Here is a 21,088-nt window from a genome sequence, read left to right on the forward strand (position 1 = left end):
AGTCAAGCTACTAGAACTCCCTAATTCTTTGGGAGAGTATAATCCACTTTCAACTATACTCTTCCTGAAGGTAAACTGACCCTCCCTAGGTTTGTCCTGGAATTTTTGTGCATAGTCACAATGCTGCTTTAAGGTCAGAAAGAACCCAAGTGGCATCTGAAACTTATGTTAAGCTTCAGAATGGTCCCACTGCGGACCAGAGCCTCCCACAACCCCAAGCTGCTTTAGAATTTAAGGTCTAATGCAATATAAAGGCCTAAAATAGGCAATTACAGGAGCCGGACTCAGGAGGCTTCCGGATTGCCACCACGGAGGTGGCAGGCTGATAGCGCCTTAACAGTCAAGGACCCAGGTAGTTGGGTTCAAACACCCTTGGCAGTAACACATTTTAAACACAAAGCCTTGCACAATTTCCAGTTCGAGGTGGCGTCGGTAATGCCCCACCAGTGTTCAGGGAGTTCCAGAACCTCCCGAGGCAGTCAGGAGCTCGAAAATTTAGGCGGAGCTTTAGGAAACGTCACAGGAGGAATCACACATCAAACCGCCGGTATTTCGGAACTGCTACAATTTCCTGAGAAACCTTCAGGAATATCGGAGATTACCAGAGAATTGGCAGGGAAAAGCCGAAATCAGCCTAGTGACATTCGGGAATTTCCAGAGCTCCTCGAGGCACATTCGGGATCTCAGTTCGTTGAGTTAGTCGTAAAGTCGATTTATAACCCGGGTACCTCGACAGTTTCCGAAAGTGTTCGGGTTGAGCCCGAGAGTGGAGCCCTCTGGCGGCGGGAACTGTCATTCACCTCAGTTGAGCTACAGATGGTGGGCCAAGATGCGCAGACGCAGTTGCACCCCGGTGGCCGTTCCGACCGGATGTGGTTGACTCTGAGGTCAGTTCCGGCGGGTGACGGTGCGGACGGGTCAGAAGCGTAGAGGCGGCGGCAAAATGGCGGCGCCTGAGGAGCGGGATCTAACCCAGGAGCAGACAGAGAAGCTGCTACAGTTTCAGGTAGCAGCGAGTACTCGGTGCGGCAGATGCCGCCTCAGGATGGGGGTGGGTCCCTAGAGGAACCCAGAATCCTCTTCATATTGGGCCCGGGATCTTTCTCAGGCGACCCCCTCCCCCCAGGCGCCAACTGCCCGGCTTCTGTGGGTCCCCGAGTCTCTGTTGTTCGCCGGCCTTCCAGCCTCTTCTGCGGCCAGGCCCGCCTCCTCCCTGCTCCTCTACCCTCAGTGGATCAGACTCCCTCGTTTCCTTCAGCGGTGCCAGTCCTAAACCATCCTTCCCAGTCCGGTTGGATCTTCTCCGCCCAACTATTCCTCTGTATTCTGCCCGAGATGTTTGATCCCCATCGGAGAGTTAGCTTCACTTCTAGTCTCTAGAAAGCATCCTGTCGTCATTCAGTGTCATTTCCACAAACATTTATTGAGGGGCTGTTAGGTGTCAGGTCCTGTTTTGTGCGCTCTGCTGGTGTTGGGAGCTCCTAAAGATGTAGGAGGACACCACGTAAGGAAACAGTGCAACATTATAAGTACCGTCAGTGGCTTCTGATTGAGTACATTACGCGGGGCTTATTCCTGGACTCCTGTGATCGACTGGACTTGGGGTGGATGGTAACTTAACAGGGATCTGCCTCCTTGTCGTTGATGTTGTTTTAAGAGCATTTGGCACTAGGCACTTACCTCAGAGTTGAGAATCTGATTGTGGGAAGCCACTAGGGTGGGTAGCCTTTGCTGTTTGTATCCTGATGGCTACCAGTTTCCTTATTCCTAAAATGCTTATCTTAAAAATGTCATCTAAGAATGTTGTGGAGAGTGAATAAGAGTATGTAGATGTCAGAAGGACTTTGTAAACTGCAAAATGCTCCCAAACATTATTGCTGCTGTTAATCTTAGTATAGAGATAAAATTAGTGATGCACTTTTCTTGGTATAAAATGGGCTGAATATTCATTTATTCAGCAGTATTTATCAAGAATTCTAGTGCTTAGGCACTGTTAGGTAGAATACATTTCTTACTTAAGATTACTGTAAGTACTTTTAAGGAGCATAGTGGTTAAGACATTTGGTGGCATAGTGGTTAAGACATTTGGCTGCTAACCCAGCGTTTGGTGGTTCAAACCTAGCAGCTGTTCTGCAGGAGAAAGATGAGGTGGTCTGTGTCCATAAAGAAAGATTCACAGCCTAGGAAACCCTGTGGGGCAGTTCTGCTCTGTCCTATAGAGTACTAAAGAGTCAGAATCGATTCAATGGCACTGATTGTTTTCTGTTAAACATTTTCCATACCTTATTTAATACAATAACCCTATGAAGTTGATACTGTTACAGTCTCTTTTTTACAGAAAAGGGATCGATGTTTAGGAAGTAACTTGTCTAGTTACACAGTTAGTAAATGATAGTGCTAGATTCAAAGCCAGGTCCATCTTTCCAGAATCTCTTGGGCTCCTTACTTTGTGCTGCAGAACCTATATAAATATTAGTGTACACCTGAGACAGTAATACAAACACTGTGAAATTAAGTCTTTTTGTGTGTGAGAATAGGTGTGTAAGTTCTCGTTTTTCTCTAATTTCCTTGAATAGATTTCATTATCATTCATTTTGAAGGCGTTTATTTTTTGTCTTAAATCCAGCAATGTGTTGTAAGTGTACAAAAGGAAAAATCCTATCATTGAAGTTGTTGTTAGCAGCCTTCCAAGTTGGTCCCTGAGTCCTAGCAACCCCCTGTACAATAGAACAAAACAAAACTTGGTCCTACACCATCCCCATGATCAGTTAGAGAGTGGATCATTGTGTGTGATTCATAGGGTTTTCATTGGCTGATTTTCAAAAGCAGATCACCTGGGCTTTTGTCCTAGTCCATTTGAATCTGGAAGCTCCACTGAAACATGTTTAGCATCATAACAACATGCAAGCATTTACTGACAGATGGGTGGTTACTGTGCTTTAGGTACATTGGCTGAGACTGAAACCCAGGTTTCCTGCATAGAAGGGAGGAATTCTACCACTGAACCACCACCTCTGCTCTCACTGTCATAAAAGAAGTTAACATTTAATTGGAGTTTTGTGTAAAGAGCGCTGATGGCACAGTGGTCAAGTGCTCCACTGCTAACAAAAAGGTCAGCGGTTCAAACCCATCGCCGCTCTGTGGAAGGGAGATGTGACTATTTGCTTCTGTAAAGATTTATAGCCTTGGCAGTTCTACACTCCCTACAGCATCGCTCTGAGTCAGAATTGACTTGGCAGCAATGAGTTTGGAATGGGTTTTTGAGTAGAGAAACTGATGGCACAGCAAATTAGAATCAAAGAACGCATACGCATTAGACAATCTGCTTCCACTTCCTGGTAGATCACTAATTTCAGAGTTTTGTTTAGCTTTAACAGACCATTATACTATTCACAGCTCTTCAGGCTAAGCTCCATGTTGTTTATATGTAATGAGATGGAGTGAGTTATAAATCATGATGTGCCTAGTCTCAGACTGACAAAGATATGAGTATGTGGTAGCATTTCTGAGGTATAACATGCATAGGAATCTCCATTTTGTGATCAGTGGACCTCTAAGTCAATAAGCAAGATGTGGGTAGTAGGTTAAAGTTGTATTAAGATTACTTTATGAAATTGGATTTAATGAGGCAAATGCATTTTATATTTATGCATATATTTTTAAGCAATTCTGAGTCATATTCATCATCCAGATTACCATTAAACATTCTCTGAAACTTAAGTATAAAGATATCCCTTGTTCCACGTCTTCTTCTGAATCCAGCTTGAATTTCTAGAAGTTCCTCATCAGTGTACTGCTGTGACTGTTTTTTTAATTACTTTCAGCAAAATTTTACTTGTTTGTGGAAATTAATGATATTGTTCAATAATTTCTGCATTCTGTTGGATCACCTTTCTTTGGAATGGGCACACATAACAGTCTTTTCCAGTCAGTTGACCAGGTAACAGTCTTCCATATTTCTTGGCATAAATGAGTAAGCGCCTCCACAGCTGCATCTGTTTGTTAAAACATCTCAATGAGTATTCCGTCCATTCCTGGCACCATGTTTTTCACCAATTCCTTCATTGCAGCTTGGACTTCTTGCTTTAATACCATTGGTTCTTGATCATATGCTATCTCCTAAAATGGTTGAATGTTGACCAGGTTTTCTTTTTTTTTTGTACAGTGAATCTGTGTTTTCCTTCCATCTTCTTTTGATGTGTCCTGCATCAAAATTCAGTATTTTGCCCATAGAATCCTTTAGTATTGCAACTTGAGGCTTGAATTTTTTCCCCAGTTCTTTCAACTTGAGAAATGCTGAGTGTTTTCTTCCCTTTTGGTTTTCTAACTCCAGATCTTTGTACATTTCATTATAATATCTTACTTTGTTTTCTCAAGCTGCCCTTTGAAATATTCTGTTCAGCTCTTTTATTTCATGATTTCTTCCATTTGCTTTAGCTACTCTGTTCAAGAGCATGCTTCAGAGTGTCTTTTGACATCCATTTTGGTCTTTTCTTCCCTTCCTGTCTTTCTTATGACTGTTTGCTTTCTTCATGTATGATGTTCTTGATATCATCCCATAACTCATCTGGTTTTCGATCATTGGTGTTCAGTGCGTCAAATCTGTTCTTCAGATGATGTCTAAATTCAGTTGGGATATAATCAAGGTCATATTTTGGCTCTCTTGGACTTAGGATATCATTGCTGATGTCAGATGGATCTCTTGGGTGCAAGTAAAGAACACCAGAAAGATGTTTTCCTGTGTTTCACTGACTATGCAAAGGTATTTGACTGTAGATCATAACAAATTATGGATAACATTGCGAAGAATGAGAATTCCAGAACATTTAGTGCTCATGAGGAACCTATATGTAGACTGAGAGGCTGCTGTTTAAACACAACATGGAGATGGTGCATGGTTTAAAATCAGGAAGGGTGTGCATCAGGGTTGTATCTTTTTACCACATTTATTAAATCTGTATGCTGAGCAGGTAATCTGAGAAGTTGGACTGTATGAAGAAGAACACAGTGTCAGGATTGAAGGAAGACTTCTTAACAATCTCAATATGCATATGATATAAACTTGCTTTGCTGAAAGTGAGGATGATTTGAAGCATTTACTGATGAAGATAAAAACTACAGTCTTCAATATGGATTACACCTCACAACTGGACCAATAAGCAACATCACGATAAATGGAGAAAAGATTGTCAGGGATTTTATTTTACTTGGATCCACAGTCAACTTCCATGGAAGCAGTAGTCAGGAAATAAGACGTAGTATTGTACTGGGCAAAAGACCTCTTTAAAGTGCTGAAGAACAAAGATGTCACTCTGAAGACTAAGGTGTGCCTAATGCCATGGTGTTTTTGATCAGCTCATACACGTGTGAAAGCTGGACAGTGACTAAGGAAGACTGAGGAAGGGTTGATGTCTTTGAATTATGATGTTGGTTAAAAATACTGTGGGCTGCCAGAAGAATGAACAAATTTGTCCTGGAAGAAGAATTCCAGGAATGCTCCTTGGAAGCGAGAATGGCCAGACTTTTGTTTTACTAATTTAGTCATATGGTCAGAAGGAACCATTCCATAGAGAAGGGTATTGTACTTGATAAATTAGAGGGTCAGCAACAAAAGGGAAAGACCCTGAAAAGATGGATTGACACAGTGGCTGCAGTGATGGGCTCAAGTATAGCAGGAATTGTGAAGATAATGCAGGATCAGGCAGTGTTTTGTTCTCTTGTACGTATAGAGTCTCTCTGAGTTGGAGCCAACTTGATGGCATCTAAAAATAACAGCAACAGCAGATGTCAAGAATTATTCCAGATAGTTTATGTACTTTTACTCTTTTGACTTAATAGCTTTAAAATGTTAACCCCTGTTCATTTTATTAATAAGGAAACTGAAGTTCTGAGAGGTGAAAAAAATTTGCACATGTAGTAAATGGAAGAGATTTAGAAATCCGTAAATATAAATAATAAGTGTCTTGGGAGATTATTAGTGCTCTTGGCAGCTGTGGTGGTGGGCGCTGTGGTTAAAGCATTTGGCTGGTAACAAAAAGGTTGATGGTTCAAGCCAACCAGGCCCTGCAGGAGAAAGATGTGGCAGTCTGCTTTCATTAAGATTTATAGTCTTGGAAATTCTGGGGACAGTTCTGTACTGTTCTAGAGGAATTGACTTGATAGCAGTGGGTTTGGTTTTGGGTTTTGGTATAATATGGTATGAACAAAGTGCTGTGAGAGTAATTACTGGAGGAAAGAAGGGTGGCTTAGTAGTTACCATTAAGTATCTACTATGCTCTTGTAGCATAGTGCCTAAGGCACTTGACTGCTAACCAAGTTCAAACCCACCAGCCACTCCTCGGAAGGAAGGTTGGGCGATCTACTTCCATAGTGATACTGGGTGGCTGTGAGTCTGGGCTGACTCGACAGCACATAACAACAGCAACATGCCTAAGGCATGGTGCTAGAAAATTTGTAACCATTATGTTTAATCCTCATAGTACCCTTGTAAAGTACAATAGTGGTATGCTTGCTTGCAGGCGAGGAAACAGATCTCTAGAAGTATTTGCTCAAGGTCTTTAAGCTATTATGTAATTGAGATGGGATTAGAATTTTCTTGGATCTGGATCTGTACTTCATAGCCAACCTCTTGCTACTTCAAAGGATGAATAAAATTTTCACAAGTGGTGGGCAGGAGGATGTCCAAAGCTGAGGAAACACACACTATAACAGAGATGGGAGTGTATCTCTTGTGATGGATTTAGAAAACTGGGTGAGGGAGATAAGTGTGGAAATAAAGTTAGAGCTAGATTTTGAAGGCTTCTCAAAGTTGTGTGCAATGGTTTAATCTCTAATCTGTGGGCATGGGGAGCCATCTAAGGTTTTTTCAACTAGGTTGTGACGTAACAGTAAGTTTCAGGTTTGCTTTTTTAACAGTATGGTGTTTCCACAGAGGTCAGGACAGAACAGGATGACACTTGCCAGGAATTGGTTCTCAATATATTGCCTCATTTGATATAGTGAAATTAGTAAAAGTAAAATGTTTTTAAAATCTCAGGTTTTCTCTGTTTCATTTTGTGTGTGTGTGTGTGTGCGTGTGCGCGCGCGCGCGCGAGAGAGAGAGAGAGAGAGAGAGACAGAGAGACAGAGAGACATGTGAGTTGATTGGAACTCCCTGTTGTTGTTATGTGTTGTCGAGTCGGACTCAACTCATACGGACCCCTCCTTGGGTTTCTGAGGCGGTATCACTACGGGAGTAGAGGCTGCTGTTTAAACAGAACATGGAGATGGTGCATGGTTTAAAATCAGGAAGGGTGTGCATCAGGGTTGTATCTTTTTACCACACTTATTAAATCTGTGTGCTGAGCAAGTAATCTGAGAAGTTGGACTGTATGAAGAAGAATACAGTGTCAGGATTGGAGGAAGACCTCCCTTCTGAAGAGTGGCTGGTGGGTTTGAACCACCAGCCTTCTGATTAGCAGTCAGGCGCCTTAGGCACTATGCTACCAAAGCTCCTGAAACCCAACTGACTGTCCTGGAGTGGATTGGACTCCTAGCAACCCCTCTTTGCATTTCTGAGGAGGCCTGACTCCAGAAGTAGATCGCCCAGTCTTGCTTGCAAGGAGTGGCTGGTGGGTTTGAACCGCCAGACTTGTGATTAGCAGTCAAATGCCTTAGGCAGGAGGCCATCCCAACCTGTCTTGGAACTCCCTAGGACCCGTTTATTGTGCGGACCCATTTATTGTGCTTCTTATCTTGGTCTGTTGATGTCTTCTAAGATTTTTCTCAAGTTATCATTTTCTCCTATTTATTTTGGAACCAGTTGAGTATAAATAATTAATACAGACCTTTGATTTAAGATATTTCAAATGGGGAAGAATAGGGACATAGATTTTAAAAGCTACTGCAGGTATATGGGAGATTGCTTTCTGACCCAGCTGGCTACAGAATAAATTTGCCATTTTAAGATTAGGATCCATTTTCTCAAATTTTAAAATATAACAGACTTCCTTAATGTACTCATTAACTGCCTCTGGATTGCTCTTTGAACACTTGGAGAAGGATGCCCTGGACAGAGAAAGAACTAAAGGAACTTTGCCATGACCATTTGAGGAAAAATACGATCCCTTTTCTGCTTGTACAAGAGTAAGAACTTTCCTTTTCAGTGATTATAGGATATGAGCCTTGTTCTCTTAAATTACAGAAATTTAAGCCTGAACGCTGGGCAGTAGACTTAAGTTTGTAACTGACTTTGAAAATTTCTGTTTTGGCTCCATCTGACTTTTTATTACCTAAAAAGGTATGTGTGCGTGTGTGGGTGGGTGGATGGGCACTACATGGTGCTTTGTACTCATGGTTTGTTTGTTTGTTTTGTTTTTAAATCAGAGTAATCTTTTTGAGATTTTTGTCAGGGAGTTTGGTATTGTGGAGGAAACATGAGGCTTGAAACTCCGGGCAAACCTCAATTAGCTTTCTAACCTGGCTTTTGGTGAGTTCTGAGACCTTGGGCAACTTTTCACTTTTTTGAACTTCTTTTCTAATCTGTAAAATTGGAGTATCATTATGTATTTCAGAACATTCTTTTCCTTTTTCACTTTTTAAAAAAATCTGCAAGTAAGCATGTTTTTTGCAACATACAATTGTATAAAAAAATAATTAAATCTCTTTTTTTCCCTTATCCAAATTCCAAGTTTGTTGTATATCTTTGTATATACTTCTTTTTTCTGCATCTGGAGACATGCATGCACTTAATGTAGATGTTGTGTTACCCTAATCTTTATTTAACTGACTAGTTGAACAGATGCCTTCCATTCCTCAAGGTCTACTTTGTAATATGCCCAAATATTTCTGTTCCCATCAGTTGAGTCATACTCTTGATAAAAGTAAGTTGTGTTTGATTTCAAACTGGTATGTGTTGTTTATATTTTGCCATATAAATTTGATGAAATATTATGTAAGCCAATAAAATAAATACCAGTGCAAAAAGTTTTCATTTATCTGAACTAAATTAAATGCTTTGGAAACATGCTATAGGGGCAAGTTGCTTTAAAAATTGCTGTTCACTTAGGTATGGCCAAGATAACTGAAAAAGACTTTGGGAAAAATCATTGAGATATAGAGTTTTTTGGTACTCATTGTTTGGCAAGTATTTGAAGTTTTGCTCAACTTAAAGAAATTAAATGAGTGTGTTATGAACGTGGTTTATGGTAGGAAGTCGTCAAGGAATGCCAGTGAACTGATTCCCAAAAGAAAAGGCTAAATCTTTCATGAAAAGATTGCTGCACAAATGTGCATGTTTTATGTTGAAATCAATTGTTAGGTAATGCTTTTTTTTTTCCTTTTTTTAATTGCTTTAAGCAGCTTTTAAATCAATCAATTATGGATCCCTTTTTCATTGGGTAAGAAGCCTTCTACTGTCTTTGTTTTATATGGGTAGGAGCATATTATACTTAAGGCAACATAGTAAATGGTTTTACTGAAGGAAGGCCGCCTGAATTTGAATCCTGGCTTTTCCGATTACTAATTTTGTGACCTTGGGCAACTTACTTAACCTCCAGATACCTTAGTTCCTTCATCTGTAAAATAGGATTAATAATATTGCCTCCTTCACAGTGTTGGTCTCCTCCCTCCCCCCTTATTTATTTGTGTGTGTGTGTGTGCGCGCGCGCGCGCATGTGTAATCTAGAGATGCATTTATTTATTTATTTATTACATTTTTATCACGACTTTTAAAAAATCTTTTATTATTTTACCTTTATTGTGGTGAAAACAAAAACACCAAGGTATTCACCAACAAAACAACTTCCACATTTACAGCTCAGGGACATTGATGATATTTTTCATGTTGTGCCGCCATTATTGCCATTGTTTTCCAAAATATTCCACCACCATTTGCATAAACTCAATGCCTCCACAAACAAAAGCTTCCCCTTCCCCCCTCCTTGTTAACCCTGTTGTTGTTGTTGTTGTTGCTATGTGCCGTGGAGTCGGACTAATAATCTTTTTTTCTTTTTTTTTTTTAATTATCCAGCAATTTTCCCTTCCTACCCCTTCCATCTCTGGTAACCAATAAAGAAAATTTCCTTCCATACATAAATCTTTCCTTGACTTTTATAGTGGGCTAATACAATTGTGTGCTTTTCTGTGATTGACTTATTTCACTCAGCATATCTTCTGAGTTCATCCACATTATGTGGTGTTTCGTGGTTTCTACATTATTCTTTAGCATTACATAGTATTCCATTGTGTTTATGAACCACAGTTTGGTTATCCATTCCTACACTGATGAGCACTTAGGTTGTTTCCATCTCTGCAATTGTGAAGAGTGCTACAGTGAATATATCTATTCATGTCTTGGCTCTCACTTCTTGGGGGATCTATTCATGGCGTTGTTTTGATGATTAAATGTTATTATCTCTGTTTCACCAAAGAGGATATTCAGATGGCCAACAGGCACATGAAAAGATGCTTGATGTCATTAGCCATTGAACACCATTGCAGTCGAGTTGATTCAAACTCATAGCGAACTTAGAAGACAAAGTATAACTACCTCACGGGGTTTCCAGGGCTGCAAATCTTTATGGAAGTAGACTGCTTCATCTTCTCCCACAGACTGGCTCATGAGTTCAAACCACCGACATTTTGGTTAGCAGCCAAATGCTTTAACCATTGCACTATCCTTAGCTCTTTCCTTAGCCATTGTTGTTGTTGTTGTTTGCCGTCGAGTCGGCCCCGACTCATAGCGACCCCTCTTTGGGTTTCGAAGGCAGTATCACTACGGAAGTAGGATTGCCCAACCTTCCTTCCGAGGAGTGGTTGGTGGGTTTGAACCGCCAGCCTTCTGGTGAGCAGTCAAGTGCCTTAGGCACTATGCTACCAGAGCTCCTTAGGGAGATTCAAATCAAAACCACAGTGAGATACCGCCTTACCCCCATTAGAAGAAAACTCTCACTGCTGTCGAGTGGATTCCAACTCATAATGACCTGTGATTAAAAAAAAATAAAACAGAAAACAACAAGTATTGGTGGGGTTGTGGAGAAACTGGAACCCTAACTCATGGTTGGTGGGAATGCAGCCATTGTGGAAGACAATTTGGTGGTTCTTCAAAAACCTGAACATAATAGTAGCATATGACCCAACAGTCCCAATCCTAGGTTTATACCCAGAGAAGTGAAAGCAAAAACTCATACAGAAATCAGTATACCGTTGTTCATTGCAGCACTTTGCACAATAGCCAAAAGCTGGAAACAGCCTAAATGCCCATCAACAGATGAATGGATAAATACAATTTGGTATATGCATACACACATACTTACTCCACCATAAGCAGAAATGAAGTTGTTATGCCTACTACTGCATGGATGATCCTAGAAAACACTGTGCTGAGCAAATTAAGTCAGTTGCAAAAAGACAAATATGGTATGATCTGGTCCCACTTACATGAAATAAGCAAACATAGAAACCAAAGATTATTAGTGGTTACCAGAATTAGGAGGGAGGAGGAAGGAGGGATTTTTGCTTATGTTTATATTGATGGTGGAATGATTTAGAAGAGGATAACAATAAAGGTTGCACACATGAAGAATATAATCAGTGTCACTGAATCATACATGTGGAAATTGTTGAATTGGTGAGGGTTTCATTGTATATATTTTTCCCACAATTAAGAAAATGTTAATATATAAAAAGCACTGGCAATTATTAAGCACTTGAATGTTAAGCATTATTACTTTCTAGTTTTTTTAAACAATAGACAATCAAGTTCAATATTTTGGTATTATTATACAAATAATACTATAGGTAATATCCTTGTACATAAAGTTTTATCCCATTCTCAATCAGCTCTTATTTATTCAACACCCACTATGTGGTGGTTACACTTTGAGGCCCAGGATACAGTAGTATATTACACATAATTCTTACCCTCATCGAGCTCACATTCTGGTGGAAGGGGACGTATAAGAGTCAAAGTAAGTAAGTAAAGTATGTAATATGTTAGATGGTAATAAGTGCTCTGGAGAAAAATATAGAGAATGTTGAGGAAGGGAGGATTTTAAATTTAAATTAAATAGGATAGTCAAGAGAAGGCCTTAAGAAAGTGTCATTTGGGTGAACCCTGAAGGAAATCAGGAAGCAAATCTGGTGGATATCTAGGAAAGAGGGCATGCAAAAGTCTTGAGCCATGGTCAAGTGTGACCTAGTCCAGGAATGGCAAGGAAGCCAGAGAGAGGAGAAAAGTGGTAGGAGGTAGAAATGAAGGGAGGACCAGATCGTAGAAGGTCTCATAAGCCATTGTAAGGATTTTTGGCTTTAACTTTGAGTTAAGGTATATAACCATGGGAGATTTTGAGTAAAAATAATGACACGACTTGATTTGATTTAATAGGACCACTCCAGCTGTTTTGAGGAGAGCCTGAAAGGAGATAAGGAAGGAAGTAGGGATATTAATTAGGAGACCCTGGGTGGGTTAAGCACTCAGCTCTTAACCAGAGGGTTGGCAGCTCAAGTCTACTCTGAGGTGCTTCAGAAGAAAGGCCTGGTGATCTGTTTTTGAAAGATCATAGCCATTGAAAACCCTGTTACACACAGTTCTACTCTGAAACACTTAGGGTTGTCTTGAATTCCGAATCAACTCTGACAACTAGTTTGGTTTGGCCTTTTTAGAGAGATGGGCAGTTTTTGCAGTGATCCAGAACCAGTGTGAAGGAGGTAGTAATAGTGTAATTTTAGCTATATTTTGATGGTCAAAGTGGATGGGATATTCTGAGGGATTGTATATAGGATGAGAAAGAAAGGGAGAAATTAAGGATATTTCTAAGACAGTTGGCCTAAATAACTGGAAGGATGGAAGAGTCATTAACTGAAAGGATGAAAACTGGTAGGAACACATTTGGGTTTGGGTGTGAGATCAAGAGCTCAGTTTTGGTCACGTGTAGTTTGAGATTTCTATTAAATATCCAAGTGAAGATGTTAAGTAGGCAATTAGATATATGAATCTAGAGCACAAGAGAATGATCTGAGCTAGAGATAACAAATTTGGGAGTCATCAGCGTATAGATAATACTTAAAGATAGGAAAGTGTATATAAGATCACTTGTTTTTAGTTGCCATCGAGTTGACTCTGACTCATGGTAACCCCATGCATGCAGAGTAGAACTGCTCCATAAAGTTTTCAGTGCTGTGACCTGGCACCTCTGGGTAGGTTCAAACCACCAGCCTTCGGTTAGTGTAGGCACTGTTAAGGAACAATTACATATGATAAAAAGAGAAAAGATCAGAGGACTAAGCCCGGGTTACTTCAGTGTTTAGCTTTCTGAGGGTGTAATGAGGAGAGATGGTTGCCAAGTGAGAAAGGAAGCATCCAAGAAATCAACTGAAGTAACATGAGGACTGAGAACAGACCTTTGGATTTACATTGTAGAGGTCATTGGTGACCTTAAATAGAAGTTTCTTTGGAATGTTGGGAGTTAAAACTTCATTGGAGTGAGTTCAAGAGAGAATGAGATGAGAGAGAAGTTAGAGATTTCAGCAGGTTTTGCTGTAAAAAGGAAGGATTGGGCAGAAGCTGGAAGAGAAGAGGGATTGATTTTTTTTTTTTTTTTTTAATTTGGAAGGACTATCAGGATGTTGGCAGGCTGATGAGGAAGATGCGTTAGAGAGAGAACTTGATGAGGTGGAAGAATTGTGTTGAGATACCCTTGAGTAGGTGAGAGGAGATGGGATTGGCCTTTGTTATGAGCACGGTTTCTTTTTTTCATAGCAAAAGGAGGGAGTCCTGGGTAGCACAAAATGTTACTATGTTCCCCTGCTAACTGAAAAGTTAGAGGTTCAAATCCACCTAGAGGTGTCTTGGAAGACTGGCTGGTGCTCAGCTTCTGAAAAATCAGCCCTTGAAAATCCTATGGAGCACAGTTCTCTGTCACACACGGGGTTGCCATGAAGTCGGAGTCAGCTTTACAGCAACTGGAACTGGAGTAAAAGAAAAGATTAAATGTATGAGCATAAATGTACATAGGTTGATGTTCTGGTTGGAGTCTGTAATTATTTTCTCTATGAAATCCTTTGAAGCACAAACGTTTTTAATTTTGAAGTCCAGTTTATCTGTTTTTTTCTTTTATTGCTTATGCTTTGGGTGTCACATCTGCAAAAGCATGGCCTAATCCAAGATTATGAAGATTTATGGCTATGTTTAGGAGCTCTGGTAGCATAGTGCCTAAGGCACTTGACTGGTAAACAGAAGGCTGGTGGTTCAAACCCACCAGCCACTCCTTGGAAGGAAAGTTGGGCAATCTACTTCCCAACCAGTAGTGATACTGCCTCGGCAGCCCAAGGAGGGGTCGCTGTGAGTCAGGTTGACTCGATGGCACATAATAACAACAAATACATATACATATACGTATACATATGTGTGTGTGTGTGTGTGTGTGTATAGTGTTTTCAGTGAAAGTTGACATAGCAAATTATGATACCATTTGACAGTTTTTACACAAATTGTTCACTGAGCATTGTAACATTTTCCACAGTGTGTCAGCATTCTCTTTAATTCTGTTCTGATTTTCTATTTCATATAGTGGATTTTGTGGTGATTGTTGAATATACACAGCAAAACCCACACTGATTCAGCAGTGTTTACATGTACGATTTAAGGACATTGGTTACATTCTTTGAGTTGTGCGACCATTCTCACCTTTGTTTTCTAAGTTGTTCCTCCTTCATTAACAGAAACTCATTGCCTGGCCAGTATAACTCAAACATTTAATCCATTACTTCCTTTTCTCTTTTACTCCTTGCAACTCATTTGTTGAAGAAATGGGTTTTTATGTTCCAGTTTCCCACAGACTGGATTTTGTGGATTGCATCATGAACATGACATTTACTGTGTTCCTCTGTTCCTTTATATTTCCCATAAACTGGTAGTTAGACCTAGAGGCTTGATCTCATTCCATTGTTGTTGTTCTAGAGGCTTGATCTCATTCCATTGTTGTTGTTTTTGTGTGTGGAAGGAGGGAAGGGAGCAAAAATGCTTTATATGTGGTGTTAAATATTTCTTTTGGCCTTCAATGTCATGGAGTCAATTCCAACTCATGGTGACTTTGTATGTAGAGTAAACTGTGCTTCATAAGGTTTTCAGTGGCTGGTTTTTCAGAAGTAGATTGCCAGGCTTTTCTTCTGAGGTGCCTCTGGGTGGACTTGAACCTCCAGCCTTTTGGTTAGCAGCCAAGTACATTAAATACTTATACCACCCAGGGACTCCTTGGTTTTATTACCAAAAAAAACCAAACTCACTGCCATCGAGTTGCTTCTAACTCATAGCGACCCCCTATGGGTTTCCGAGGCAGTAAATCTTTACGGAAGTAGATTGCCCAGTCTTCCTTCCGTGGAGTGGCTGGTGGGTTTGAACTGCCAGTCTTCTGGTTAGAAGTCAAATGCCTTAGGCACTGTGCCACCAGAGCGCCTTCTTGATTTTATTAGGCATTGCTAAATGATGACATTCTAATTCTCTCAGTCTTGCATTGTTTTAGAAGTCTTTCGGGTGGGTATTGATAAAGATGTATTTAATTCTGGGGGCTAAATGAGGATTACGTTGTGTATTTAAGAACTCAAGTTGCTGTTTCTCCAATATTTTTGCTTAAGATGAGTATCAAAAATAAAGTAGTAAAATAATAAAGATTTGATGTTTAATTCTTCAGGTAGTATGTGTGTTTAAACTTACCATTTGAGAGGGTGCCAGAAGTGATAAATAGCTGAAATCACTATGCACATTGAAGTGACTGTTGGCTTTAGATTTTCCAACAAAAAAATTTTGGAAAATTTTCTCACAGTCCTGGAATATATGTGGAAGAGAAAATCTTTCATGCTAAAGTCTAGAGAATATTTTTTAAAATGTTTGTTAAGTTCCCACTGGATTTAAAGAAATAAAAGCCAAACGAAAATCCTGTCCCCTCAGTTAACCCTCTTCTCTATCTTCATTACCACTACCCTTTTACACTTCTCTGGACTCTTTCAGTAGCTTTTAATAATGGTGCCCCTGATTTCAATTAAGCCTTTGCACTTTTTTCAGAATAATCTTTCTAACAAAGATTTGATCATGTTGCTCTTTAAGATGTTTTTGTTTTGCATTGCCTGGAATCACATGAAAGCATTGCCCTTCATAATCTGACCCCAACTTCACTGTCAAACCCCATAATTGAACCTTTCCAATTTCTAGTCCAGTGGTACTTTTTAGCTCCCTTAACATGCCATTTTCTCTCATGTCTCCATGCTTGCTTTTACCTTTCTGTGAAACACCTGTTTCCACTAGTTTTCAGCTGAGAGCCTTGATATTAGAACTTTGATGTGTTCCCTGTAGCCCCTGAAAGACTTAATGATTTGTTTACTTTTGTTGTTATATGATTATTATTGTTATCATCATCATAATATATTGAAAACATCTTGTTTTCTAACATGTATGAACCAAGTAATGATGGGAAACATTGCAGCACAGGCGAGAACCTCTACTACGGAAAGAATCAATTGTAGGTTTCTTTTTCTTTTTATAGTTTATTTATTTACATTGTGATTTGGGTGAAAGTTTACAGATCAAATTCACTTTCCATTCAACAGTTCATACACATTTTGTTTCATGATATTGATTATAATCCCCACAATGTAGCACCTCTCTTCCCACTTCCTCCCTGTGATTACCTTTTTCCCGTGTCCCTCTTTCCTATGCATTCCTACCTTCTGAGCTATCTTCCTGTTCAAATGCTGCCATTATGATCTCTCATGGTTGGTTGTTCTAAGGAGTGTACCCACCTGGGGTGAATGTACACCTTGTAGGCCTGTTGTTTGGCTGGAAGCCACGGGAATGAGTTCAATTCCAGGTCTGAAGGGTGACTAGGGGTCATGGTGTCAGGGCTTTCCGTTAGTCACTATTAGACTGGTAGGCCTGGTCTTTTTTGTAATTTTGAGTTTTGTTCCACATTTTTTCTCCCACTCTATCGAGGATGTCATATTTTGCTCCCTTTCCAAGTGGATGGTTGTGGTAGCCAGGCACCATCTAGTTCTAGTCTCAGGGTCACATAGGCTGAGGTTCCCACAGTCCACTAGTTCTTTGGAATAATCAGTTCTCAGTCTCAGTCTCAGCTCCACCACTTACTGTTTTGGTTACCTAGTGCTGCTCTAACAGAAGATATACCACAAATGGGATGGCTTGAACAAACAGGAGTTTATTCTCTTACAGTTTGGGAGGCTAGAAGTCCAAGTTCAAAGTGCCATGCTCTAGGGGCTGGAAAGCCCCTCATCCTTGGGCTTCAGCTCTACCTCTTCCTTCTGGCTCACTGAAGCTGGAGGCTTTTCTTCACTCAGGCAGCTGCTGGCTGCTGAGGCTGATGAGCCCAAGGTCAACAAATAGAATGGCACAGTCCCACTATTACCAAACCACATGGCAGGCCATTGATTCAAGTCCAGAAAAAGTCCTAAGATTGACGGGGCAGCATGCGCAGCCTGCTGAGGGTTCAAGCATGTCATAAGTTAGAGACCTTCCTCAAAGTTGCTTCTTACATACTGGAAGCAACCCACATCCCTAAAGCAGCTACTCAGCTACTCCAGTGGATTCCACCATGGAGTTAATTACCAATCTCACCATGGGGAATAACTACATCCAGTTGCCCAGCTACTCAAAACCGAGCCCAGCCAAGCTGACACATAACCTTAAAGACCACACATAACATTTGGATATTCTTAAATAAGGTATGTAAGGATTCTCTTGGATCTTTGGCTATCTGTGTGATGAAAATGAGGGTTTTAATACTTAAATCAAAAAAATAAAACAAAAAACCCATTGGCCGTTGTTGATTCAGATTCATAGTGACCCAGTGGGACAGAGTAGAACAACCGCATAGGGTTTCCAAGGCTGTAATGTTCATGGAAGCAGACTGCCACATCTTTCTCCTGTGGATCTGCTAGTGGGTTTGAACAATCAATATTTTAGGTAGCAGCTGAGTGCTTAACCACTGCCCCATGAGTCACTTGTAATATGTATTACATGCTAATAACTGCTTAATAAGTGGGAACTGTTAGTATTTCATTTTGGAAATTAGTAACTAAATGAATAATAAAGTGAATAATAAAGATCAGAATGTAAGAGTTATGGTTAAAGATCAGAGCCTAGCTGTGCTCACTTAACTTCCTGAGAGGACTTCAACTTCAATATCTCCTGCCACTACCAGAGCCTGTTGCATAAAGCAAAGCCATCTGTGTGGTAGAAAGGTGAGAACAAAGGTCCTTTGGGTTGTTTTTTTTTTTTTTTTTTTTTTTGGTCAGGTGTCTATCTGGAAATACCTGAAAGCAAAAACTTAAATACGCATCCTCAATTAGTAAGCTAGAGCCATTAAGCTAAATAGAATATAGAGAGTACAAAGCTGGCAGTTCAAACCCACCAGCCACTCGTCGGAAGGAAGGTTGGACCATCTACTTCCGTAGTGATGTTGTTGTTGTTGTTATGTGCCGTCGAGTCGGCCCCGACTCATAGCGACCCCTCCTTGGGTTTTCGAGGCAGTCTTGGAAACCCAAGGTGGGGTCGCTGTGAGCCTGATCCAACTCAACAGCAATGAGTTTGGGTTTTTGGTTTTTATAAGAGATCATTTATTTATTTTGGGGGTTTAGTATTTGTTCAGTTGTGGGGGGTTGGTTTGTTTGTTTGTTTTTACTTGTGATTTGGGTGAAACTTTACAGAGCACATTCATTTTATATTCAGCAGGTATTTCACACCAACCCCTGCAGTATTTGTAAAGAGAAATACTTCTTAGGAAAGCAAAATGATTACACCAAGTTATCCAGTCCTTATCCAAGAGTTGATTGAGACATCTGATTAAATACTGCACCATCTATTGTTTGTGATACCTTCTTTGAATTATACTTCAGCAAGAGAGACTAGGGATCACAGTATTTCAAACATAGGCCGCCAAGTGGTTCACCTTCTTAAGTCTTCTGACTTAAGCGAGAAGGAGATTAGAAGCCTGGAGTAGGGAAGGGGTATAGGATAGTTCGCACACACTCCTCCATTTTCTATTTTAGTTAGAGATTGATTGATATTCAGGGTATTTTGGTCCTAAAGATAAATAGTGCTTTTCCCACTAATGCTATTAGTCAGTCACACGCTTGTGTAAATGGCTGTAACCACATACCTATTGCTTTCAAGTCTGTTCTGATTTATAGCTACCCTATAGGGCTGAGTAGGAGTTTTGGTGGTGTAATGCCTAAGGCATTTGACTATTTACCAGAAGACTGGTGGTTCAACCCCACCAGCCACTCCTAGGAAGGAAGATTGAGCCATCTATTTCCGAAACTCCAGGAGGGTTCACTGTGAGTTGGATCCGACTCAGTGGCAGTGAGTTTGAGTTTATAGGCCAAAGTAGAACAATCCCATAGGGTTTCCAAGACTGTAGTCTTTACAGGAGCAAAGTACCACGTCTTTCTCCCACAGAGCCACTGGTGGGCTCGAAGTTTTAGCTTTTTGGTTAGCAGCCAATCACTTACTCACTATACCACCACAGCTCCTAGCCAAATATAGTACTTTCCTAAATCCTTAGGAGGGCAGTTTTTGGAAGGGGCGTTCCTTCTGATGAGATAAGGAAGGGGCCAGAGATAATCTTGGAGCAAAGGATAAGACAGACTGGAAGGAAGGACCTACCCAGTGGAGGATTTGTGGTAGCAGTTGATGACATTAAATACTTGCCCTGAGAGATTAGAGAGTAAAGGAGGTGCCAAAGTAACCTTTACATCCATTGCAACTTTTTTGCCTAGTGCCATCTCAAGTCATCTCAGATGTCAGTAGGTCTAAATGTAAACCACAGTTCTAAAGAGCAAACAAATTAGGACAGATTGTAAATTCAGCTAACCTTTTATTGATCACCTACTAGGTACTTGAATTGGTATGGGGGTTCTTCTACATACTTCATTTTAGAGATCCTCAGTATTCTCAATTGAAAATGGGCAAAATAGCAATCTCTATCTCAGATATTTCCTACTGTATGCTAGACACTGCACTAGGTCTTGGGGATATAGAGAGAAATAGATCTACTCCTCAAAAGAAAAATCATTTTAAAAGACCATTAGAATTTGTTGAGTTCTAAAAATAATAATGATAATTTGAGAGGAGCTTGAAACCTATGACAGAAGTTTTTAAGTCTAACATTGTCTATTTTTTTTATCTCTCTTCCAGAAGTGCTGATAGCCAGACATGTTATTGCCAAGAAAAGAATTGGTAGCAAGGCTAATGCAATATCTCCAGCCAAAACTGCAATATTTTTTCTTTCTGAACAGCACTGGCATTGAAAAAGTTATGGTGGCATTGGAATGGGAATGAAAATTGACTTGAGACATAATTTAGCTTTTGACTCACATTGAAACTAGCCCTATCCGGTGTAAACTTGAGAAGTGAATCCATTACTTTTGAAATGTATTTTGGCAATATGTATCAAGAACTTTAAAAATATGCATATTCCTTGACCCAGAATTCTAACTGAATCCTGAGGAAAAAAATCTTAAATATAGGGAAACTTTAAACAGAGATGTTCATAAAATTGCTGTTTTCATAGTGAAAAGTTGGAAGCAATTGTAATATCTATATAGAAATTCTTATAACCAGTTGGAATATTGTGTAACCATTAAAATGGTTATAAAGACTAATGCATAAAGAAATACTTCATATAATCATTAGGAGTGTTCAACATTGTGCACATCTAAGAGAGAGCAGTCTTACAGAGAAGAAAAAATAGAGAAGGTTCCCCACACCTGCCTGTATGCAGTGATAGAGGAAGGTGGGCTGGCATTGGGAAGGGTTGGGTAGAAAGAGGAGTTGGTTCCCAAGCCAGAAAAGAAAATACCAGAAGATTCTTACAAAGGTCATAAAGCAAAGATGGATTCTAGAAAGAAAGAAAGCCTATCTCCTACAATTTAAAAAAAAAAAAAAGTATCAGGGACTGGGGGAGGGGTTTGAATCAAAACCCTAAATCCTTTACTTGGAAGGTGGGGAAGTGGAAGGAAATAAACTAAAATGCCAATTAGTTGTATGAATAGTGATTAGGACCATAAGGAATCCCCACATCCCTTATCTTTCTCTAGTATT

General features: G+C 40.0%; 1 protein-coding gene across 1 annotated transcript in view; it reads left to right on the forward strand.

The window, feature by feature from the left end:
- The first annotated feature begins 943 nt into the window (after positions 1 to 943).
- The window catches only part of FAF2 (Fas associated factor family member 2), a 77,637-nt gene continuing 57,492 nt past the window's right edge, over positions 944 to 21,088 (forward strand). The window contains exon 1 of the mRNA XM_007952930.2: positions 944 to 1,006. Within this exon, the coding sequence (XP_007951121.1) occupies positions 944 to 1,006 (63 nt within the window). The remainder of the gene's footprint in view (positions 1,007 to 21,088) is intronic.

This window comes from Orycteropus afer, unplaced genomic scaffold, assembly GCF_000298275.1.
Source record: "Orycteropus afer afer isolate SDZICR_OR568_19922 unplaced genomic scaffold, OryAfe1.0 scaffold00366, whole genome shotgun sequence".
Lineage (NCBI taxonomy): Eukaryota > Metazoa > Chordata > Mammalia > Tubulidentata > Orycteropodidae > Orycteropus > Orycteropus afer.